Genomic DNA, 24,807 nt, shown 5'->3' with positions numbered 1-24,807 from the left:
TCACGACTATGTGCAAACGTTTATTGCCTTACACTGTTTGACATCGTGAACTCTGTCCCTAGTACGCTTTGTTTGAGGCAGACGGGAAGGGACCGTAGAAATATGCTTGTCTCGTCAGAAGTTTGGCTTAAGAGAAGGGCACTGTAGGTAGAAAGTCCCTCAGCTGTTAAGTGTGTCAAAACAGTTGAACTCACCAAAGTTTGTCTTGAAGAACGTATATATTCCCCTGAAGTATTGCCAATCTGCCAGTCTTATTTGCCTTCACTCTCCCCACTTGGCTGCAGCAGGATCGCGAGACCTCGGTGATTCAGTCGCTGTCCCGCGTCGGCAGCCCCGTCACCATGGCAGCCCTGACGAGCTTCCTGGCCGGCGCACTCATGTTCCCCTCATTCGTGCTCGCCTACCTGCAAGTGGGCACATTCCTCATGCTCATCACAGTCGTCTCGTGGGTGTACGCCACGTTCTTCTTCCACTCGCTGCTTAGCGTCGCCGGACCACAGCGCGGTCAGCTGCAGCTCGACTACCCGAGCCTACACTGCTGCGAGAGTGCGTCACCAGCACCTGTTGACAAGACCGTGTACGCCCTCTCCGAGTCCACCCTGTCCACTTCGAGCGCCAGCTGCCCCGCCGCCATCATACACAGCGAGAGCCATGAGCTCGAGCCGCTGACCCTCGCTGCCGCGCTCAACGGCGGCAGCGCGGTGAACCGCATTGGCAACGGCAACAAAAAGAAGCAGAAGAAGGCAAGGCAGCGCTCGGGGAGCCTGTCCGCGGCAGCCGCAAGAACTCACGGCGCCCGCCGGAAAGTGAGCCTTCCAGTCGTGAGTGTGACATATCACGGCGACCCGAGTCCGCGCCACGTGTCGGGGGCCACCAGTTCATCGACCATCGTGTGCGGGGCCGACGAGGACATTCACGATGACCCCATTGTGTGAGCCAGTGCTGATGACACACTATGCTTGCTGAGCAAACCACAGGGAATGTTCCTGCATTTCTAAAGGGATCCTTCCAGTCGTTGAGGCGGGCATCGGCAAGATTAAGTGCCAAAACAAAGACCGCGAAGAGAGATTTGTTGAAAGGCTCGTGCTACCTTAATGCCAGGGGCTTGTTTTTCAGTACACTGTTTACTCAAGTGTGACAGCCAGCTATAGTTTGAGAGCTGCAGTGTTACGTCATGTATTGGACGATCGCAAATGTGACATTGTTTGCTTACGTGGTACAACGTGGAAGAGGCCGAGATCTTTGACACCATTGTGTGAATGAACCAAACGGTGGCTATCTTGTGCAAGGTGGAAAAGGCAGGAACCCCAAGAGTTGATTTTCTTGATGGCTAATTCTAGCTTCAGAGTGAAGTGACACAGCCAAGAAGGGTCATGCTCGCCACAAGGAGGCAGTGAAAACCGTGTTGAACGCCGTAAGCGCAAGGGTCAGCAGTTAAAGCTAATAGCATGGCACATGGCAAACACAAGGGCAAAGCAGACTGCAACAACACAAGCGCTGTGTTGCGTCACTCAGCTTGGTGCTCGTGATGATGATGATGATGATGATGATGATGAATTTGGTGTTTTGTGGCACAAGAGCGAAGTATGGTCAAAGAGCACCAGGCCACATTTGGTGAGTTTAAAATGTAGTAATGAATTACTGCAATTGGCTGTGACATGGCTGTAGAGGGGCCTAAAAAACAGTCATTGTAAGGTCCGTGAAATGTGTATGTAATAATATTATGGAAATGACCAATGAGGTGTGCTATAAACAAACGCAAAAGTCGCAATATTGCGAAGGGATATGAGAACACTCGTATTTGCTTGTATCACCGTGCTGTTGGCTTTAGCCTGCACTAACTTGCCAAGTTTTCTCTTCTTAGGTCAGTGGCCAAAAGAGCTCTTTGTTGCAGGACGTTGGGTGTGCATTTGGGTTTGCGCATATGTACTTGCCCACTTATTACAAACAAGAACACCTTAGAGGGCAGCGGACAGTGGAAACTCCTCAGGACCGAGCCCCAGGTCTCCGTTTTACTTTCGTCTTTGGGTTAACCAGCTGCAACAGAGGTGCTCAAAGTGTGACCACTTGACATGTACATATTGACGGTTGACCACTTGACATGTACATATTGCTCTTTGTTATAAAGTCAGCATGCAGCAGATTGCAAAGAAACTTAGTAGTGACTGCCTTACTAATGATCAAATATTGTGGCTATGCTTTTAATTACAGTTTAATGTGATGGTGTAAATATGGAGGGAGCTAATGATTACCCATAATGTTATATGTGAAGTAGTGGCAACTGTCTGTGGTTTTCATTTTGAGTGGATGGGAGCGTTGCGGTCAAATATTGCAAATGAGAAAAATGTGTGTTTACTTTCAGCCAGTCACAATGCAAATGAACAAAAGGAAAAGAACATGAGCAGCAAGCATATTCTGCACTTTTTTTTTTACTAAACTAATGTGTTCGACACCAAAGCCACTCATTATAGCTGAAAGTTAGCTTATTGTTGTCAGTAGCATTTCATTGACATGAAGCTTCACTTGCACATCATGCACACATCGCTAAATGAGACATGAATGTTAATGACACATAACATTGCATGCACAAGGTTGTGTCAGGCACCTGCAAGCTAGAGATGTCAGATACAGTTTGTGATTATCAAGCTGTCGAAAGAATCTTGCTTTGTTGAGTAGCATTTGTTTGCAATGTCTTTGTGAACATTGCAAGTAAGATCAACACTTTGTGATCAAAGTACTGGCACATGCTTTTGTAACTGGACCTAACTACCATATAGTCAAAAGATGACCTTGCCTTGAAGCCCAACTATGTGGCTACTTGGGAACTGCACGCTACACGCTTATCTATGCTGGTAGACTTTTGAAAAAAATTTCATGAAATAATGGTTCAGATTTTTTCTAGAAACGTTATACTGACGGACACAACGAAGCCTACATTGGAGCAATTTCTTGGAAGCTTTACAGCTTTGTAAAGCATAAACACATTTAAGCTCATCTAAAATAGTTTCCTCGACACGTTGTTTGACTATATAGTACTGGTAATTTCAACAATTTGAACTGAAACATTGCTTATCAGTGCTAAAGTAAAGTGACCTATTTTAGGACCTACTGCAACATTTACAAATATGTAATGCTGCCAGTATATGAGACAACCGTTAGAAGAATTTTTATGAATGTTAAATGCCACTTGAAGACTAAGAGGTTATTGAAGGAACTTGAACGTTATGGTAACTATTGAAAAGCATGCAGTTTTCGGTGCAATTTGTTTTGTGCCATTCACCAGCATTCATGCCTTATAATTCCAGTGACAGAACTTATGCTCATTTGGCCTTTCACATGATGTGTGCATGATGTGTGGATGCATGGAAATAGGTATTATGTATTGTGTTGCCATGGTTACTGAAGATTCTGTTCACTTAAGTTGTAATTTCGCAACGCGGTGTCGTGACTCTTTTGTGCCATTATTCGTCACGCCTGCCGTCACGTGGCTCAGTGTAATGCGTGCAGTGGAGCTTTGTGTTTTGGCGCTGCTGCCATGAATGCCAGATATCTGAGACTTCATGGCAAGACATGTCACATGTGTGCTTCCGATGTCCACCAGTCTGCCGAGTTGTCACATCACACGCTCGCGTCACCTGCTTGCGTGACAGGTGGCTGACAGACTGAGTTAACCAGCATGCGTCTTCTCTTCTGTGTGTCTCTCCAAAGTGAGCAGCAGCACCTGAAAGTCACAACTTGTGTGGCAAAACTTGTGCATACCTCCTCAAAGGTCGTCACATATGTGTCTGTCACACCTTGTATAATGCACCAAGTCTAGCACCACCGAGCAGTAGTTTGTTTCTGTACATACAATTCAGCAGAGATCTAGAGTAGGCTAGTTTGGTACATAAACACTGTAGAAGAGATTTGTATGGTACAGGTGTCATTGGTAGCGTGTAGAAGCAAGAAAGAAAAACAAAACGTCATGAGTGTCTGCAGCAGCTGAAGATTCCTGTCATGTTTTTCTCATCTCTCCACGTTCTTAATATCATCTGTTAGGCAGTTTTGAGGTTTCACTTATTTTTTACAGTAAAATATGTAAGATATGCATTTGTGTCAGACAAAGCCTTACAACACCTTTGTGTCATCTGATATCTGGCTTTTGTTGACTTAAACCATCTGCTCTGGAAAAGAACATATGGGTAATGTTTTGTGCAGATATGTGAACCAGTTACCTCTAATACCGGCTCCTGGTTTGTTATGAGGTTCCATTTATTGAGATCTACAAGGCTGTCTTTTTGATATGGCTATACGTCAGCCATCATTTCCGCTGCTGACAGAACATGTAACTTACTGTTGAAATTAAAGCAGATGGTTTTGCTAGAGTGATAACTTCACATAGTCCTGAACAAAATTATCAAAATTGAGTCTCAGATTCTTTGGGAGAGGCATACAGTTCACGGCTAGGTTTGAACAAGCCATAAGCTTGTAGTGCCTCTCCAAGCTGGCTAAAATATGTCTTGTGTTTCAAGAACTTGATATGGAGGACATGCATTGTTTTTCACTGTATAGAGAAGCTCAAGATTGTGCTTTGTGTGAGCGCTCATTCTGTGAAGTGAAGTCAGTGGACTGTATGAATGCTAGGCAGTAAAGCTTGGCCGATGTTTCAGGTGTCATAATGTTCCCAAGTAATGGGAAACACTGTTATTCATGATGTTCATGTAAATTTCACTGAGTTAAGTTTCTAGCACTTGTAGAACATCAACGGTGCCAACCTTGTCAAAAATACTTTTGTAAATGACTTGTCGGATGTACACAAATGTAGGCCTTCACTAGCTTGATGAGTATATTACATTACATTCATTGTAATTAACCTCGTCAAAATGTTAGTAATTGTCAGTCGAAAGATTTAAAAAGAATTATTAAGGCATGTCAAATGGTGACATGCAGAGTTGGTTTCCAGAGTGGTAGATATTTCTATGTCTGTACATACATTTCAGGGGGCATGCAAAGGTCAGCCATGTGCATGTTCATATTAACAATCATCATCACCTGTACAAGGCGCACATTAAACGTCAGTTCATCCAGAAGACGTTCACTGATGCCCGACTCTCAATAAGTTGAAGCGCAACTCCTGCAATTTTTTTTTACCATGTTGAAGAAGTTGTTGCTTTACGTTTCTTTGTGCCCTTTGTCATGTGTAAGATAATCCAGTCTGCAGAATTTAATTGTGCAATTGTGCAAACAATTGAAAACAATTGTGCAATTGTGCAAACCAATTTAAGTGATACTTGCACCACACGGGAACAAGTAATGAGATAAACATGCACATTGCCCTAAAATTTTGCCTGGTTCCACATGTACATAGCGACGTTAAAACCTAATGCCACTTGAGCATACCATGTTCTCATGAATCGTTCAGCCATTGAATGCATGATATTGTCCCCAAGTTACCAGGCTGCACGTAATAAACACGTCTGAAGTAATCTGAAATAATGCTGCATAAAGTATGCCTGTTTTTTTAGCCGCATTTAATGAACTTCTGCCTGCTAAGTAACATTTTCAATGATGCTATGATTGGCAAAGAAACTGCACTCACTGAAGCTGTCATCATCACAACATTTAAGTGTCAATAAAAATGTGCACGTAGCAGCGACATTGATATAGTACTAGCATGAACAAATCGAGGAAATTAAAGATTAAATTTTGATTCTTTCTGGCAGCATTTGTTTCATTACCATCACTAGACCATGGAAGCGTAATAGAGATTTAGTTCACACCTTACATACATATAAAACAAAACAACTGCCGGAATTGCTCTTTTATACCGTGGGATAGTTTGTGTAGAGAGCATCTTTTGTGTGTGTGAAATAATGTGGTGCGATTCAACATGTACTGCCTCTGGCGATAGAGTTAGTTCCACTCGGAATGTAATTTTATTATCGCTGCGGACTGCATGTACGCTATATGGTGCTGTGCGCCGCGGTTGCTTGTAGCACCATGAGAAATGGTGCCAATATTTGCAGTTGTGTACGTTACTCATTTCCTGCTGACAGCTGTCACGCGAGAGATATGTTGCAAGTCACATTGTCTTGTCATGTGCACACGCATACTATATTGTGCTGTCAAAAGTTAGGTCTGTCATTGACGTGATTGTGAGCCAACCTGCTTAGCCGTACTGCAACTTTTATTAGACACAAATGGCAACAGTGACATGTGCCATGCTTGTAGTGCAAGAGTTTTATTTTAGCAGGAACAGAAGTACGTTTTGGTGGTGTTGTGTGTTGAACTGCGCTTAGAAGCACGTGAATTATTTGTAGGACATGGCTTAGATGCCATAGTTTCTTTTTTATAAATGTGACTGAAAGTGGTTATTATGCCAAGTTTCGTGAAAATTACTTGTGCATTACATCATGTTGCTCTCACTGTGGGCGTGCTAATAGTATGCCTAAGGTGCACTGATGTGCCACTTTGTTAATACACTTAACGCCAATCGCACAGCAAGAAACCTTTTGGAGGAGAAACACGAAATTTCCGCCATGGCCAGATAATGGCAGAAGCTATCTGGGCAGCCCGAAGGCTGTTGGACGCCTGTGCTGTCTGGTGGCTGAAATTATAGCGGTTACCATGGTTACAGAGCACTAGTGCTGCCACCCTGCATGCTGCATCGCTAGGTGGCGCCACTTGATGCCCTTACAGTTGCTGCGCACGCTCCGTATGGTGGAGGCCAACTTACATGACCTTGCGTGCTAAGCTGCGCTGCAAGCTTTCAGAGTCAGTGGACATCATTAATTTAGGCTGCTAATTGATGAGGACATGATTGGGCTGATAATGATGACTGTCCTCTTCAACTTTTTCTGCTTGTGACGCCATCTGGTTGCTCGCCTGCGCTGGCGCACACGCAGTGACTGTATCCTCTGCCCAAACGTTTCTTGCTGTGCGTTTCTTTTCCCACTGCAAGCGTTATGTGCACCACATGCACACACACATGTAGAACCTGAATCAAACTGTCTGCACTCAGTATATGCTCACTGTGTTATGTGATCAATGCTCACCACCGTTCATGCACATAATGTGCGCTTGAAGTTGTACAGCCATGTTTCCTCTCAAAGAGAGTTCCCGTAAGACACGTAGCCGTAGAACAGAGGGCTTAGTGAGAGTTAGATTGTATCTACACAAGACGTTATGGTGGTGATACTGCGAGAGTACTTTTTCTCGTGCCAATGATAAGAGTGTTGTGACTGTTACGTTTTTTTTTTTGTTGTTGTTGTTTGTTTGTTCGTTTGTTTGTTACCAAAAACAAAGTGCTGTTGCCGTTAACCATTGCTGCACTGCACACTGGTGTCGCTTCCTTTGACGTGTCATGCACTCCAAGATGGTCACCGAGATGAAGACATGCTATATAGTATAACGCTTGTTTTTAGTGATGCACACAATTACTTGTTGTCTCTGAGTGGCTCTATGACCTGTTTATGTATCGTGTGTGCTAGCTGTAGGAAAGTGAGGTACCGAATGTGACCATTCCATCTTGCTTAACCTGGCAAATTTGCATTCAAAGGTGGTTTAAACTTTAATCTCGACTTATTAAGTAGTTTAAACTTTGAGGAGTATGATCTACTTCGTCTCTCAATTACGCCTCTGAAGCTTTGTGGCGAGGGTAACGTGTTTATTGTTACCAACTGTTGTCACGTCTCTCTCGTAAAATTACGATTGGTCGTACCTTTTCATGGAACGCAGTTGACAATTCCTTACCTGTCAATAAGTGTGACATTTTGAGTGAAGCACTTATGGAGGACAAGCTGAACTCACTAGAAACACCTTTCACTAAGTAGCTTTAGACTTTACAGTTGTTGCAGAGATGTCTGAAATATTGTGTGACACAAGAAAATGGGTTTAACTTGAGACATAGAATCTATTGGCACATGCTTCTCAGCAATGTTGTGGAGGTGGTCGGACCATTATGTCTGTAAAAAATTGGGAAACCTAGACAATATTCCAGTGGCAGTATGTTTCCTGTTTGCTTAAGCTGTAAAGAATTTCATGCCAAACAATGAGCAGATGTGATGGCCATGACTCCAAAGTTATCAGTTGCTATGAACGAGATGTCAAGCATAAATGACTGCAATGACGGTCACGTGCAAAATGTTTTAGAGCTCAGTTCTTACACACCCGTTCCTGCGTATTGCATTGGCGCCATCCTTTGGCCCAACAGAGCGAATAAGCACAGTGAAGGATCAAAGAGCGAACGAAGAGTGCAGCAGGGGATAAAAGACAGTGATGGCAAATTGAGTGTGAGGAGGAAAGCAGAGGAGGAGGGTATCGCAAACGTGTGAGAAGCGCAACGCCGTGCAAGACGGCCTCTGCCGTGATGACCCTTACGACGTGGCATCAGAGTAGCGCTGTAGTCTGTTCACCGATGGCGTGCGGCCAGCGCATCTGCTGATACCATATATGGAAACAAAGCGTTGCATGAGCGGAGGTCTGTCTGCGGCGACTGCTGTGAGTCGCACCGACGCGTCACCCAAATGCTGCCTCTCGCGATCACCCGATTAGCGAGGCAGTCGCGCCACACATCGCTCCGTTTGCAACGTGCCGCACGAGACAGATTGTTCGCGCCAGCCAATATATCGCGAAATGAAAACACGTATGAAGCTGTGCTCAAATTTCGCATTAGGTAGTATCGTAATCTTCGGTGGAATTTTTTGGCCGAATTACTGTCCTGTTTCAAATGGGAAATGCTCAAGACTTCTTTGCTGTAGGGAACACAATACCATGGGAATTTCATGTTCTCAAGTTCTGCAGGAGGCAAAGCTGGAGCGTGCCCCTCTTGTCGGGTGTTTGATTGGCACAACCAGTATTTTGGAAACCTTGCCTGCCGGTTGTTGCTTCAACCTTTTGGCCAACATGTATTTGCCATTATGTAGTGCCCATGAGCTGACAATTAGAGTACATTCACCATGCAGAGTAAAGGAAAAAAGAAAGTCACCTGTACATATTTGACCTCTAAAATGTCAGTTTGTCACAAAAGTGCAACGATTACATTTTATTTTGCAGTGTCCAGTAGCAATGCGTGTTACCCATACATCCTCTTATTAGCTCTGCTTTCTTTCTCTAGTACTATGAACAAGTAATATCAGCTTATCGAAGTTTACTGCAGAACAAAGCCTCTCTCAGAGATCTACAGAGATGCCCCTGTCCTGTGCATAGCTGCCAAACCCATCCTGTGCCTGCAAGTTTTCTAACCTCACCACTGGATAATCTCACCACCCCTCTTCCTTGGACGCTGGTAGGCCTGATAATTCCACAAATAGCCCCACTGTTGTAAATTCCGCAGTTAAACATAGGAATTATTACAAACGCATTGTGTTTCAAGGTAGTGCAAAGCTTATATCTCAACTTGGTTGTTACTTAGTAACTCCTGACAGTTACTTACCCTGTGCTAGCTCTGACATTTCTGCACTCTCCCCTTTGCCAGTTTTTTGACAGGACAATGATGCCAGCCGCAGGCAACGCATAATTTTGTCTGTGACATTTGGCATTGTAATGATGGTTGCATACATTATTTTGAACCTTGCCTATTGTCTGGCAAAAGCATGTTAAGTTCTGGCTGATGCACAAGTGAAATTAGAAAAAAGAAAACAAATAGAAAGCCCAGGATTTGTTTAAATATTTATCTTGACCAAGACTTGTATTTTCGAAAATTCTCCGTTGATTTTTGTAACTTCAATTGAGGAATGGAGGGGCAATTCAGAAAAATAAGAAGCGACAGAAGGGAATCGGACAGGAAGTACCAGAGAACTACCATTGATTTGCTCATTGTTTGTCCGACAGTAGAGAGCTTTAGTGAGGTGTACTAGGCATCGGTGAATTTCCGAAATACTGGAAGACCTATCCAGGAATGGCAGCACTGGCAGTGGCGCCATCCTGTAGCACCCAAATCAACTACAAACTGCACAAGCTATTCTTGAGGTGCATCACTGTCCCATTCAAAGGAGATGACATGCAAAATTTTGTTCTTGGCAATTAGTTCACTGTTGGCACATTTTCACTAGTGGAGGTGTGGAATAGATTTGATCAATGCAGTGAAGTTTCTGCATACTTCCATTAAAGGCACACTAATAAGGAATGTTAAGTGATGTAGTGCCAGATTCGAAAAGGACAAACATGACATTCACTTCTTCCACTAGTGATGGACCCTCATCCACCAGGTGAACGAAAATTTCTAAAAAATTACTTTACTAATCCAAAGTGACAAAGTGTCACTCTTCAGTGCGTCCCTTTAAGTGCAGCGTCGCAAGATGACGGTACCAACACTGCTGCTCATGTCCGTGCTTACCATTGTTCTGGTATATGTACATACCAGAAGGTCTCCGCTGTGCCAAGACTATGAAATGGCTTGCATGTACAGTCGCGGACAGAATAAAATGGACCACGGGATCTCCGAAAACGTTCAATTCCCGAGCAGCCTCTAGCAGTAACCAGTAAAACTGCCCACGACAACGTTGTTAGCATATTCTAGTCGAGGTCCAAAATGCAAATACCAGATTGCGTTGTGAGGTTGCGGAGATATTCAGCTTTTTCTTAGATTTCATGGTCCATAATATTCTGTCCGTGACTGTACATCTTAGTACTATCGAGCTCAGTACGAGCTACAATGCACAAGTGCTTTGCCGCATGCTTTCACCTTGTTGCTCATGCTGATCGCGATAGATGGCAGTTTTGTGTCAAAATTTATCATTTGTGCTCCTCACATACAAGCTCTCTCCATCATTGGCTGTTCCACCCAGCTCCCTGGTAGGGGGCCATGTTCTGATGATATGGACAGGCTGTCCATTCCACACGTGGCTCTTGAGATGCGAGTGAAGCAATTTATTTTGGTGCTACCTGGGGAAAGAAAAAAAAAAAGGAAACTGCTACTTGTCACCAAAGATTATTTTTGCCAACTCTCAGAGGGGCAAGTGGAGAGAAAAAAAATTTGCCTTGGAAAAAAAAAAAGAAGAACTGCAGATATATATTGTACATACCACTGCCTGCTCAGAGAGTTTGTGTCTTTTGAAGAAAACAAATAAAGACAAACGTTGTACATACCAGCAAAGTCTACGCAGTCCTTTATTGCGTAACAGTTTGATCACAGCCAGTGTAAGCCGAAATTCAATGCTCATGAAGGCAGGAGCAACGCCGGTCACCAGGGTTGTTCATTTTGCTGTTGACGACATTGAAATGAGATGCAGTAAAACCTTGATTTAAACAACATGCGCTTGTATTTCCACTCGTCAAGACTTTTCTTATACCAGAAAAATGCATGGTTTCTCTCGATTTGGTTTGGTAACATCAGATTAACGCAGTATTCATGCACTGAATAGGCATTTTGACAGCCTCGACGAGAGGTAACTATGCCAAAGCAACAAATAAAGCCTGTGCTGGATGCATTACATTTGTGGTTGGATGTCGCTATGAAATGAAAGCGTGAACTTGGTTGGCAGCAACTGCAGAACTTTGCTGTGTTAGGTAAACTCTCATGGCTGGCATAGAAGTGACAGGAGTTATAGGACAGCCTAGATTATGAACAAATTGTTCACCTTTACACATGCAGCACAGTCTGGTTTGTTTCTGAATTAGCAAAAAAAGAGAGAGAAAGAGGCTAACCACCTGCTGTCAAGTGCTGCTGTCTAGCTGCCACCATCTGCGAGTCCACAACGCAACATATAGCCAACCTAAACGCAACAGCACAACAAGTGCTTTTTTGTTTGTTGCTCTAACACGGTATTGGTATTAATATACTATAATGCTGTAGCTATCACTTGCTACACACTGACCTTACGCATTATTTATTTATTTATTTAACATACCTTACAGGCCCTATGGGGGCATTGTGTAAGGGGGGTTACAAAATCAAGGCAAAAAAAGAAAAAAAAAGAGTAAGCAGCCTTCTGAAATCTAATAGAAAAGATACGCCTCAATGCAGCGCTCATCAATAGTACTACCAAGATCAAAACATGAAAAAGGAAAAACTGAAGTAATGAAAGGCCACAAAGGTACACTTAACGAAATAACATGTGTAAAACTTAACGTAAGGCACAAATACTAAAAAGTAAAGTACACGAAAACTGAACAGATCAGGTAGTACAATTCATGAAGGGATATTTCGGGAAGAAGACGCAAAGAAGCAATAATATATACAGGGCATACATGTGAACACCCATGAAATGATATACGATGGAACACACATATACACGTGCGAACCGCATTTATTGCTTTGTTAACCTCCTCCATATATAGAGCAATACAGAGGAGAACTGGAAACGCTAAAATTGGGTGACTCTTGATTATACCATGCTGTGGTCAAATGTGCTCTTTTGTAGCACAAAAGCAATACAGAAGAGAACCAGGACAGGATACACATCACACGTATAGGGCAACTGTATCTTTTATTTCATATGATTTGGTGAAACTTTTACGTGTGGGTCATAAACATATTAACAACATAAACTAGCATAACCACACGTGCACATTTCTTTTGCAGCCAACAAACCTGTCAATGGTATGATTAACTATCAGTAGTCTGTGTTTGGTGCATTGAGAGAATTTCCTTGCCAGATATAGAACAATAAAAGTGGCGTTGGTGTTCTCCTGCGCATGGCATACGCCTTATCTATAGTTCATTTTAATCCTATGTTAAACATGATAAAATAGTGGCATTTTCAAATTGCAGAGTACACAGAGATAGTGGTAAGTGTGATGCAAGATTCCCAGGTTTGTTTACTTTCTAGCAATGGTTCTGATGACCTCTTGGTCTTGTTGACATACCTTTATTATAGTATATTGGAATATGATAAAATGCAAATAACCATCTCTTAAGTGTATGCCATGCCAACAGCATGTGCATATGAATGTGTGAGTGCGCATTCTTATAGTTTCAACTGCTTTAGGAAATTTGCTGGATGCAGGAAATACAACAAACTGTCAGCTAATGACTCTGCTTGCCAGTTTTCTATTCGATAGGGAAATGCACACGCATGTAGTTGCATGGCAGCACCTCATTCTGTTTTCCCCATTTTGTTAACACGAGTTCATATATAAATGTTTCACCAAATGTTCTAAATTAAACCGTCGTTAGTTGTGCTCTGTTACGTGTGCGTCCTGTCCCGAAGTGAGGGTTCAGCCAAAACGATGTACATTTTTAGCAGAGCGTTCACGCTCCGCTCTGCTCGCATTTCACGTGCGCGGGTGGCTGCTGAGAACTGCATTGATTTCGATTTCTTAACAAGCGCATCTCTTGGAAACGTGAGCAGACATACTCTCAGCTTTACTGCAAGATGACATAGAGGCCAAATCGATATGCACCTTGACACTCCGCTCAGTTAGCTCGGTACAAGAGCGTGGGCATCATACTACCAGGTTCTACGTTTCGCTGCTGGTATGAGCACGATGGGCGAGGATACGCCTGCCCAGAGCGTGTCAGCTGCCCTCCCAACTGTCACTTGCTTCCTACGTCACAGCTCTTGCTCCTCCTACACCCCCCCCCCCCCCAAAAAGAAAATTAAATTATGGGGTTGTACGTGCCAAAACCACTTTCTGATTGTGAGGCACGCCGTAGTGGAGGACTCCAGACATTTCGACCACCTGGGATTCTTTGACTTGCACCTAAATCTAAGCACACGGGTGTTTACGCATTTCGCCCCCATCAAAATGCAGCCGCTGTGGCCGGGATACTCCTACCGGAGGATGCTCATAGGGAGGATGCTACATAGGGAGGATGCTCCCTATGTGGCTGAGATTTTATCATTGTAATGCTGTTGCATTAAAGGGACAATAAAGAGAAAATTTATCTGAGCAGTACCAGTAAATTATTCTTCTATGATACAAAAGAAAGAGAGAGAGAAAAGCCATTTTAACGTTATAGAAAACTCTGTAAGCCAGAAAAAATTAGAAAAATAAAGACTGATGGCGATGGCACCTTGAAGCTCCTGCACCAGCTCACTGTGATGTGGATTTTATGCTGTATGTACAGGCTATAGTTGATCTTTTATTGGTAAATGTCACGTAGCGTGCCTGTCAGGCCGTGCTGGCAGGCCACGAAGGAGTGGAGCATACAAGACGACAAGCACACCCTTCCAGAACCAAACGCCAAGTGTTTAATTCTTCACACGCCCCATCGCTCCTGCCCAGAGGGCAGCACTGGTCAGCTGATATGTGGAGACTACTACACTAAAGAAGGTGCATACCATATTGTGAAGGAGCCTAAGACTGAGATATGGAAGTTTCAAGAACTTTTACTGTGCCACAGTGGCCAGAATACAAAAAGAGATACTTTGACATCCGTGGCGTCACACTGACTTACCAGCACTGGTGTTCCGGCACGAAATTCAAAAGCTTTCAGCTTCATTTTCTAGTGTAATGAGTAGTAAATCTATTATACTGTGAAATTTGCGAGAACAGAGTCTTGAAGAAATACTTTGTCAGCCTAAACAGACTCCCGTTGTCGTGGCGATGCCGCAGTGCCAGCGGTGGGTGCTCCTTGCCGCCTCATGCGCGATCCATGGCTCTCCGCTCCTCCGTCTCCATGTCGCGTGGCTGTACGGCTCGCAGCCGCGTCACTCGCTTCCCCGTTTGTGGGGCACATTCCCCAGTGGCATTTGACACCTCTGGCCGTGTTTGCGCATGGCTGTCTTTCTCTCTTCCTCCCCTGTACCTCCCCTTACTTGGCGCAGTGCCGTTGCAGTGACTCAAAAGACCGTTATAGCGTTTCATCCCCTTACTTCTGCTTCCCACCCCTACCTTGTGCGGCCACATTGACGCCTGTCTGTGAGTGAATGAGTTTGTGACCTCTACTCAATACCCCTGTTCTCCACCCGTTTCCTCACCCCACCTCAGAAGAAACAATAATTAATAATTGCTAATCTTCCCCGCTTGCTGTCCGCTGCAGTGAAATACTATAAGATGGCGCATCGCCGGAGCACCGGCTTGATAGCGGCGGATCGCGGTGTGTGCTGCCCAATCCGAAATGCACAACCGCCTCCGTTTGGCACTGCGTGTTCTGTATGCAGTTACCTGTTGTTGAAATAAGGCAGCCGTTGTGCTCAAACATCGCATTACCAAGAAGCGCAATCATCGGCCAATTTTTTTCAGTAGTTGTGCTAAAATGGTAGTGACAGATGATGCATAAAGAAACAATGCAGTGTCTGCAGCTAATCATTCGACTAAGCATTTTTGCCGTAAGCAAGGGCTACCAGTCAGATAGTGAGGATTCATGCGAATGATAATTATTCTTCCTGCGAATCTTTGTTTTGCCTGTGTAATTGGTTCTTGACGCAGCTTCCTCGTACCTGAAATTAGTTAACACATTGCAGACTACATCTCACAGGATGACACAGCAGGCAAGTCTTGTCCTACCATGCATAATAAAGCGGTGAAAGAATATTTTATCGGCCTAAAGTTATTTAGTCTTTCTCTTCAGTCATATGCATAAAAATTCCTTAGTATGAAGTTTGGTTAACTGAAATTATTTAGTACAAGGTTTAAAGTAACTCTCTCGCATACCTCTTTACGACTTCATTCAGCAGAAATATTTGCTCAGGTAAGTTAGTTCTAAGTGTGGTTTTAATGTTCTTTCTGCGGCTGTTGCAGAGACCAAGTAGTATGCACGCCACAGTGAAGAGCTAGTATGCTTTACACCTCAAAGGATGGAAGAGTAAGAATGCCATGCACAAGGATTTGTGTGCATGACTTCTATTCCAAGCTGCATCACGAGAACTTCACCAAAATCATCAAAATAATTTTTCTAGCGGTAATGATATAGTACCGGCGCTGGGATTAATGAGGCTGCTATTTATCATTCAAGATAAGCATTCTGTGAAACGCAGGAAACATAGGGCAGCGTTACTACAATGGGAATTCATAGCAGAAACATTCACAGCAGCAACGGGAAAAAAAACTTATGTTTTATTTGCTTACTAGTACTGAAGGTCGTAACACAGCTATCACTCCTTTGCTTGTGACGTCTCTGGGCTGTCTTGGGCAGCCAATTCCTTGAGCTGCTCGGTTGCGCTGGGAAATACGGATTTGAACTCGCCCAGTTCCTCATTTGGAAACTTGGTGAGGTTCTGCTCTGTTGGCCGGTTCGTGAATGGTGTCCAAAAACCTAGGCAAGGTCAAATTAAAGGAAGGATTAAAAGAAGAACGAAAGGATACATATACTGTGACCTTAAGAGAGCTTAGGGATATAATCTTTTTTGAAGTAGGTCGTTATTGCTGACTATGTTAGGAACATGGAAAACAAATTTTGTGTTTAAATACCGCTGTTAGATGCCAGAAGCAGGACCTACATGTATGCAGAGAAAGGTTAACCATCTCCTTATGATGTTTGGTGCAATAAAAACAGCTTTCTTTGGATAAACACAGAGATGAAGATGCGACATCGTGTGCCATGCTGATTCTGAGTCCTGAATTTTCACGTCCTTTTGCAGTATTCGGAACACACTTCATGGTTGCCATTTGTCCTTTGTAACGACAAAACGGCCTATGTGATCCGAACTAGTAGACATGGGCCACTGAATTTGTGTAGGACGCTATATAGCTAGATAGGCATAAAATGCGAGAAGTAGGAAAAGAATGGTAATCGCATTAACAATGCTACATTATTCGTCCATACTAGTACATAATCAAAATTCGAATACCTAATGCAGAAATGCTCATCTTTTTTCTCAGATCCCACAGTAAGTAAACTTTCGGGGCAGACTGCAGAAATGATTTAGGTCGAACTTTGGGAGAGTGTTCTGGGATGTTCTTACAGATTGTGTTATCTCTGTTCAGCAACAGAACTGAAACGAACTGTCTCTACGACTACAGTGCACCTCTTCACTCACTTCAAAGTTAGGAAGTGCCCTTCTCTGTTGGGGGGTTTTAGTCATTCTGTATTACCACATTGGAAAGCATCTGGCAGTATACAGGATTACCCCACTTCATATTATTTACACAGCTGTTAAGGCAAAACTAAAGCTCTCTTATAACATGACCTATCACCAGATGCCTTTCATCAGCTGGCCAGAGATTTCACTTTGCCAAGAGCATTTGCTCTTGGTTACTGACGCATTACCTACAGCACAATGGAGAGCAAATACATGGAGCAACCACATAAAGTTTTAAAATTGTTTGCTATCAGTAGTCATTGAGACCATGGCGGCTCGATTGCGCACATTTAGCGAGTTTAGTTTTTGCAATTTGCTTGAGCAAAAGACCTTGTGTTTTGCAACGGCAGCAACATTGGATTTCTCACTGCATAAGTCTCGATGATCATTATTAGTGGTTTTAATAGGGCCTGTAAAAGCAAGCAAATAATATAAAAAGAACACGATAGTCGCCCCAGGAGGCATGTGAACGCCACCGCAATATATACGGTATTTCTATCGTGATGATAAATGCTGCAAGTTGTTTAATGATGTAACTGTATGCATTGCAAATGTGCCTCTCATTCACTATGCATGCGAAACGCGCAGGTCGTGTTACGTTCAGCGTGCTAGATGTTTACGGTGCACTTCAATTTTCTCTTTTTGTTCTTTTCTGGTGCGAGTAGTTCGCGAATCAAGGACCTTAGTGTATCACGGCAGCCCGTGCCACCTGGTTTGTTAGCGCCAGGAAACTTTCTCCTCGTGTTTCAACGACACTGGTCGCCGTAAACGCGTTAAAAGTCGCAGTTGTGCCGCCGTCCACGTTGGAATGAGCACCTCAGCCGAGAGAACGCGGTACGGACCTTGGATGCTCGGGTAGTCGGTGCGGAGGTACTTGTTGATGAGCGCGATGGGCTCGCCGGAGCGGGTGCGAAAGTGGTCGATCCACTTGACGAGCTCCCTCGCGGTGAGGTCGTTGGCTCGCATCATGTCGCGCTCGCCGTTCAAGTACTCCCCCACGATGTACGGGTCGCGGTGCCGGCGCGGCTTCAGGTACACCACGACGCCCGGGTTTTCGCGGGCGAAGTTCACCAGCTCTCGCTCGATGTACTCGCGCATTCCGCGGCTGCTGCCGTGCGTCTTGCAGAAGGTCAGCGTGAGCCGCTGCAGCTGGCACACGTATCGGCCGACGCCGTTGTACAGCGGCGCCTTAATGTAGGTGATCGTCTTGTGGGCCATGTCGCAACCTTCGCGCCGAAGCAGGAGTCGTAGTTCGGTCCTGGTTACCCGAGAGCTTCGCCACTTTAAACGCGCTAGTGCGTGCTTCGCAAGGAGGCCGCCATTTTGAAAGAGTCGGTTGGATCGGGTTCGGATTGCTGTCTACGACGGGAAACTAATCCGAAGCCTGCGTTTGTTGTTTCGGTCTGCTGAATCTGGCGGGTGTTTGAGCTCGGCAGCCACGTACCCGAATCCAGCGCTCGATCCAAGACCGGCTGGCTTCGCGAGTTCGCGCCAGAGTCGAAAAGGGCGCTCACGGTGCGGCGGTTCGTGTGCGGGCGTTTACCGTTGAGCGCGGGGTTGAGTGGTGCGAGCTGTGCAAGCGTTTCCCCGCGTCGGTTCACCATGCGGCGTCGTCCGGTCAGCGTGCGGGCGCGGCCGCGCTGCAACAGCGTCCGCGATCGTCGTCCGAGCTGACGCCGCCGGGGGAACGATCGCCGATCAGCTGCGGCGGTGTACGACGGCGTCGCCCGCGTCGGCGCCAAAAACTGTGCGACGCCGAGAGCGACGTGTTTCATCGTTTCCGGGAGACGGCGGCGACCGACGCCAACAGCAAGATCAGGTAAGGTTTGGTTCGTCGTCTGCCCTCTCGCTCTCCTCCGAACTTATTTGCAAGCGCGAACGTGCCACTCCTCTTGTAGCGTCGCTTGGGCAACCCCCCCACTCCGCCAGACGCGACTAACCAGCCTGCGCACAGCGAAACCGCTACGTTGTGCGTTCTTCTTTCCCTGTTCTTTTTCTTCTCTTGTTTAACTGGTTCCGTTGGGGCGTTTTCTTTCTTCTTCTTCTTCTTCCGACCCGATCCCACCGCGAACGTGCAAATGCGGAGCATGCCGTAGCGCGGGCTCATGAGCGCGCGCTAGTCTGCAAACGCGGCAACATACCGAAGAACGCGGCATTCCGCCGGGGCTGCCCTCGGAATCGGCCTCCACCTCGCCGAACCTGAGCCTGCTGATCACCTCGAACTGTGCGATTTCCACGGTACGCCACTGGCATTTCCTTTTTTTTTTTTTTTCCGTAGCTTTCGATCGCGAGTTTCTGCAACGCAGCGTGCTAGCAGAAGCAACCGCGTCGCTTTGGCGCGACCCTCGGGGGTGATCGAATCGGCGATGCGATACCTATTGCGCGCCAGCGTTGAATATTTTTTTCCGCGGGTCTCTCCCCAACTCCCCGCGTCTTGCGATTGAAGCGTAGGTGCGTCTGAATTTTCGCGCTTTTGCGTTCTCGGTTCAGCAGTGCAATGCTAACGTGGCGAGTGGCTAATTTTTTTTTTTTCTTGCTCCTTCGGAGGGTGCTGTTCCCGTTTTTTTCTTATTCATCGGATGTGCTGACTTTTTAACTCGCTACTTTATCAAAGTCTATCCGCTGTTCTGGTAGTTGTGGTTTCCGTCTAATATGTTTCTGATGTAATGGGGAAGTCCCCTACGGACCATCGCGGGAGCTGTTCTAACCTGTTCGGACCGGAACCCGCCCAAAAAGATTCCGACTTTGCGATGGTGGCCAGTAGCTCGTGCGTAGCATATCGGCGTCATTCTCTTTTTCTTTATTCACACCGTTTCTTTAAAACGCTTGCGGAGGAGGAGGTTCGATTTTTTTTTCTCGGCTCAGTATTTATCACATATAATTGGTAATCGCTTGTAATGCCACTAACGCCCGCTTCTCGTTAATTCAGGCAGCTTTTCGGATTACCGTGGGGTTGCACTCGCTAAATGGGTAAAATCTGACCCTAGTTTACATTTATCGTATCACCACAGTTTGGTGCTCGTAATCCGCCTGACTTTTACATGTGTTGCAGGTTAATTTCTAGCACTGAATGTCCTCATCAGGTAGACGACGGCAGAATTTAATTTCGTCCACTGATTGACAGCGCGGTGTATTGGGACTTGGTGGATTATTTGCCAGGATGCGTGACATATTGCTGCCTTTCCCCGCCTGATTCATCAGTCGGCTCTCATTCGATTGCGCAATTCCTATGTCTTATTCTAAGATGCGCCCCTCCGCCTCTTTTTTTTTTTAAGCCAGGAAAGTGAAAGCGCTGAAATTGATAGCATTGGTGTTATGGCATATTGCGATTTTCTTTTTTTTGTTTTAGCGAGAAAATGCTTAACTTAAATTGCAGTACCGCGCACATGATTTTCCGAGCTTTCGTCCAAGCTGGGGGCTGTATGCTCTAGCAACAAAATGATTTGATCGCGTACATATCCTTGTCGGCTACTTCGACTCAGTGTCGTCACTAATCGCGCGTCACAGTAAACATTTTTCTTGTGGGAAACGATGTTCTCTTTGCTGTCGACCGCATAATGTGTACAGTGGCCTTCGTCGAAGTCCGCGATATATCTCTTGTAGTATCGCCTATTTTGTTCTATCTTTTGCTGATTAGAGCGGCTGGCGTCGAATTTATACTGTTGCGAGGTGACCATTTGATGTTCTAATAGGGACAAAAAAAAAACTAAAAAAAAAGGTAGGATCCTTAATGTAGACTGCTCTTAAGCAGTGCCGTATTTTCCGTGCCACGCAATACGCTTGCAGCACTCCGACGCTTATCTGATGTTATCTGAAACAATGCCGAGTCCGCGGGATCCAAGAGGCGGCACTGAAAGTGCACGACAGCATGTGTCGCGTGGCTGTCGATTGCTCTGCTTCAACGGGGCCGAACTGTCATCGGCCGATGCTTTATTCCTTCCAACGCCTCTTACAGACGCAGCGGTGCTGTTTTCTGAAACATCACGCTCTATAAAGCACACGGTCGTGATCGTGAGTCGCGTCATGATGTAGTCTCCATGATGTGACCTTCGTAAAAGAAGGGAGAGAAAAAGCAAAACGCCGTTGGCGGCGAAGATAGGCGCGGTTGTTCTGTGCCGTCTGTTTCAGCGTTTTTCGTTCTCGCGCGATCTTTTGGACTTGCTGATGGTGCTCTTATTCTTATTTTTTTTCCGCTGCCTCGTTCCCCTTCGTGAACGGTGCACCCTGAAAGTCTTGAGAATCTTCGCATCCGTCCGTACATTCTCTATCTTATCGCGCAGCCCGCAGAAGCGAGCGTTTTTGCCTCGCTTTTTCGCTGACCCGCCGCGAATTTGGGCCGTCTGCTCTCGGCACGGGATGGTAATTGTCGTCTGCTTGCGAGCCAGCACGGCTTTGCGAGACGTGTTCATTCACATTTGAGCACCCCTGTCCCGTAATTCAAGTTATTTAGCCGTTTTCCTACCATTTCGTTCGCTTTATCGCGTCTATTGTGCCTTCATTTGTTCGCACGTCGTCTCGCACCAGAAGACACGCGTTACATTTCCAAATGGTGGATTTCTTTCCTGAAGCTACTGTCGTAAAAACACTCGTCGGGCACATCGTTCCACAATTTCACTTGCCCTGCAAGTACAGCTGCACTTTATCTTCTCACACTTGTGCGTTTTTGTGGTAACGATGTAGACAGTAGTGCAAAAGCACGTTTTAGTCAAACGGTAGGGTCATCTATAAAGCGTTGTGACGTTATCACCAGCAGTGCCTTATTCTCAATGTCTGAAGCGGTGTGCAAGCGTGTCAAGACCCGTTTACTGTTCCAGATTTGTTGCAACGCTGTATATTGGGACAAATGCATGTAGCCTACGAGACTTGCGCGCTCCTCTGCAATAGAAAAAAGTGCCATGGGGGGTGGGGGGTGGGGGGTCTCTCTGTAGAGCACCGAAATGCGTACCGATCGCGTCAGCCATCAGGAACAAGAACCGGCTTCGAGCTGTCAGAAATGCTCAGGCATTGTACTTTTCTGATCTCTGATTGTTCCATTCAGACGGTGTCGCAAGCGGATTAGCGGCGAACAGTGGACGACACCTTTCTTTCTTTTTGTTTTAAAAGTGAAAAGCAGAAAACAAAACTGGCAATACAGGCGTACGCGTCAGCAGTGGCGAACGGTATGGCGTCGTCTGTTCCAGTCTTTTCCGCGCTCTGAGCGATAACGAGCCACCCCCGCAGCAGTAGGCGTTTTGATAAGCGTCCTCTGGTTCTCGTTCCCGATTGGCTCGCACGGCCAGTAGATTTTGATTCAGCACGCGGATAGTGTCCGAGGTTCAACACGGCATGACGCCATGGTTGCCAACTCAAATCGTCGGCAACTGTGCGGTGTTGTGGAAAAGCTAGTGGCAGATCGGCCTCAACCAGGAGTGTAACGTGCTGCCGAACGTTTTCTATTTTTTGTACATCAATCACTTCATAGCGATTGCCGAGGCGCAGTTAGAAAGCAGGCCTCCGAGAGCGATGGTGACGTGGCGTCGCGGCGATGCCCTCTCCCCTCACGCAGCGCCTGGCGCGCATGCACACGTTCCCTTTCGCCACCTCTGCTTCGTCGAGGCGCGCACGTGACCCGGCGTCGCGGCCAATGGGAATTCAGGTGCCGTTGCGCTGCTACAGACGCCGGAATTTTTCGCTCAATTTGATGCTTTCCCGTCAAAGCGTTGTTGTGCGTAAGGTCACCGCGCTTTTTGCCGTGTTCGCTTTAGCGAGAGCCACTTGCTGGCTGACGTATTGCCGTAGTTTCATATAATTAATACAGCGCTAGTGTCTGCGGCAGGCCCAAGCAGAGGACGGTTCAACCAGACGGCTCGATCAGCATGCGTATGATGGTTATTACGTATATGCTTGCCTAAACTTCGTCCTTCTGGATTTAAAACGGCTTGGTGACTCGTCATTTTCAAGAAATTACTGCATTATATAATACTTAAATAAACACCCAAATTGTCCAACGGCAGGATTCGAGCTCCGGAACTCTAGCAGAGAAGCCCGATATTGAAACCATTACGCCACGGATGCCGTGCGACCACAGATTTCACTTTGCCAATAGCGTTTGCTCTTGGTTACTGAAGCATTATCTACAGCACAATGGAGAGCAAATACGTGGAGCAGCCACATAAAGCTTAAAAATTGTTTGCTGTCAGTGGTTATCGAGACCATGGTGGCTCGATTGTGCATACCTAGCGAGTTTAGTCTTCACAATTTGCTTTTAATAATGAGCAAGTGTCTTTGTGTTTTGCAATGGCAGCAACTTTGGATTTTTCACTCTGTCAGCCTCTGCGATCATTATTAGTGGTTTTAATGTGGCTTCTAAAAGCAAGCAAAAAATACAAAAAGATCGCGATAGCCACCTCGGGAGGCATGTGAACGCCACTACAGTATATACGGTAATTCCATCGTGATGATTAATCGCTGTAAGTTGTTTAGTGATGTCTCCATGCCATGCGGAGTTGAAGCGGCACCGCTTCAATTAGCTGCGATTATGCGTGTTCGCAGAGTCTTATTGCCTTCTGCATAAAAAATATAGTAGAGGTTGATTTGAAATGTTTTAGGGCAATGAAGGCAGATAAACCGCGATAACGGAAGCCACAAAGAACGTCTTAAGCGGCAAGCACCGAAGTCAGACAAATCCATGTAGTTCTAACCGCCATTCCCATGGTGGCTGAACGATCCCAGTAACACAGTTCCCTCTGTAGTAATAATAGTAGGCCACTCCATGGGCACGACTTGTGTCTTGCGGATTTGAGGATACACGTACCCCATTGTGCCACCTTATTTGGCACACCCATTCCGAGGTTATTGTGCAAGAATGGGCGCGCATACCCAATGTCTATTCCGGCACGTATACCCACTAACGCAAGTTGTCTACACTATAAACAAGACAGTAGCAAGTTGTCTATCCGGACGTATACTTAGCATGGCCCATGTTGTCTGCTGGGCAACTTTTGAGCCGCTCGATTATTTGTATGCACAGGCGCCGCGTATTGATTCAGTGTGGGCGCCCTCACGCTTACCGAGTTCCTAAAATACTTCCAGTTAAGACAGATTATGACAGCCCACGAACATGTATGACTCCCCAGCTGGCACCAGTCTTGCTGTTATAGTTACAATGTTTAAAGAGTGAATTGCACTGCCAAGTGCAACATGAAAGCTGCATGCACGAGCTGTCGACACATGAGGCACGTTCACCATATGAAACACATCAAGAGCATGTGCATGCCTATGTAGTAAACTTTAGGACAGAAATACTTTTTTTTGCTAGGCTAACTTGACTGTCGAAAACGCGTGGACCGGAAGGTTTCTGGGCTCATGAACGCACTGCTACCACAGAGCGGACAAACGGATCTTCCAAATTTTGAAATAGCTTAACGAAATTCTGCGTTTTTTTTTTTCTTTTTGACATGCCGAAACCACGATACGATTATGAGGCGTGTGCGTCGTTGTGGGGTGTACCCTCCTGATCGATTTTGATCCCAATACACGAATGTAAATTTTTTTTTCCACTTCGAAGCGCGGCAGCCGGGGTTGGATTCGAACCCGCGATCGATCTCGCGCTCTGGCTTTGGCTTGGCGCTGTTTGACCACAACTGGACCTCGCGCAAAAAAAAAAAAAAACAATAATCATCGTCATCTCGAGCTCAGTAGCGCGAAACCGAACTTTCGGCCGCTGTTATACATAACGCTTTTACGAATCAGTTTCCTGAAAAAAAATTTTTTTTTCGTTTTTCTGTGACATAGATCCTTCTTGCTTCAGCCTGTTTGGAACGTCCGTATACAGTGAACAAAGAAAGAAACAGAAGTTATTTAATGAAGCCTTCAGCATATTGCGTAATAAAGCACTTGTTTTTTTGTTTTCTCTTAGCAAATTCTAGCTAATTCTTCGATC

General features: G+C 45.5%; 2 protein-coding genes across 5 annotated transcripts in view; one reads left to right on the top strand and one right to left on the bottom strand.

The window, feature by feature from the left end:
- LOC135899632 (protein dispatched homolog 1-like) overlaps positions 1–11,045 on the top strand; it is a 500,922-nt gene extending 489,877 nt beyond the window's left edge. For 3 of the 4 annotated variants that reach the window (XM_065428947.2, XM_065428939.2, XM_065428953.2), the window contains one exon: positions 285–11,045. In XM_065428947.2, the coding sequence (XP_065285019.1) occupies positions 285–935 (651 nt within the window). In that variant the 3' untranslated portion in view covers positions 936–11,045. The remainder of the gene's footprint in view (positions 1–284) is intronic. The other variant, XM_065428962.2, reaches the window with a different exon arrangement.
- A 4,854-nt stretch (positions 11,046–15,899) lies between these two features.
- LOC135899673 (large ribosomal subunit protein mL43-like) lies at positions 15,900–18,440 on the bottom strand. Its single transcript, XM_065428996.2, has 2 exons — positions 17,729–18,440; positions 15,900–16,120 (listed from the first exon to the last, which is right to left on the bottom strand). Exons 1-2 carry the CDS (start codon positions 18,102–18,104, stop codon positions 15,960–15,962), a joined length of 537 nt encoding a protein of 178 aa, XP_065285068.1. The 5' UTR covers positions 18,105–18,440; the 3' UTR covers positions 15,900–15,959.
- Between the last annotated feature and the right edge of the window lie 6,367 nt (positions 18,441–24,807).

The sequence above is a fragment of the Dermacentor albipictus genome, chromosome 10 (genome assembly GCF_038994185.2).
Source record: "Dermacentor albipictus isolate Rhodes 1998 colony chromosome 10, USDA_Dalb.pri_finalv2, whole genome shotgun sequence".
In the NCBI taxonomy this organism is placed as follows: Eukaryota; Metazoa; Arthropoda; class Arachnida; order Ixodida; family Ixodidae; genus Dermacentor; species Dermacentor albipictus.
Note: the sequence above shows the minus strand (reverse complement) of the source record. Positions and strands in the feature narration are given on the sequence as shown.

What these genes read in the sequence shown, in the direction of transcription:
- LOC135899673 (XM_065428996.2), bottom strand. Translation starts at nt 18,104, where the DNA reads ATGGCCCACAAGACGATCACCTACATTAAGGCGCCGCTGTACAACGGC. An exon ending in CGACTACCCGAGCATCCAAG is followed by an intron (nt 16,121 to 17,728) that starts GTCCGTACCGCG and finishes GACCTTGCCTAG; the next exon opens with GTTTTTGGACACCATTCACG.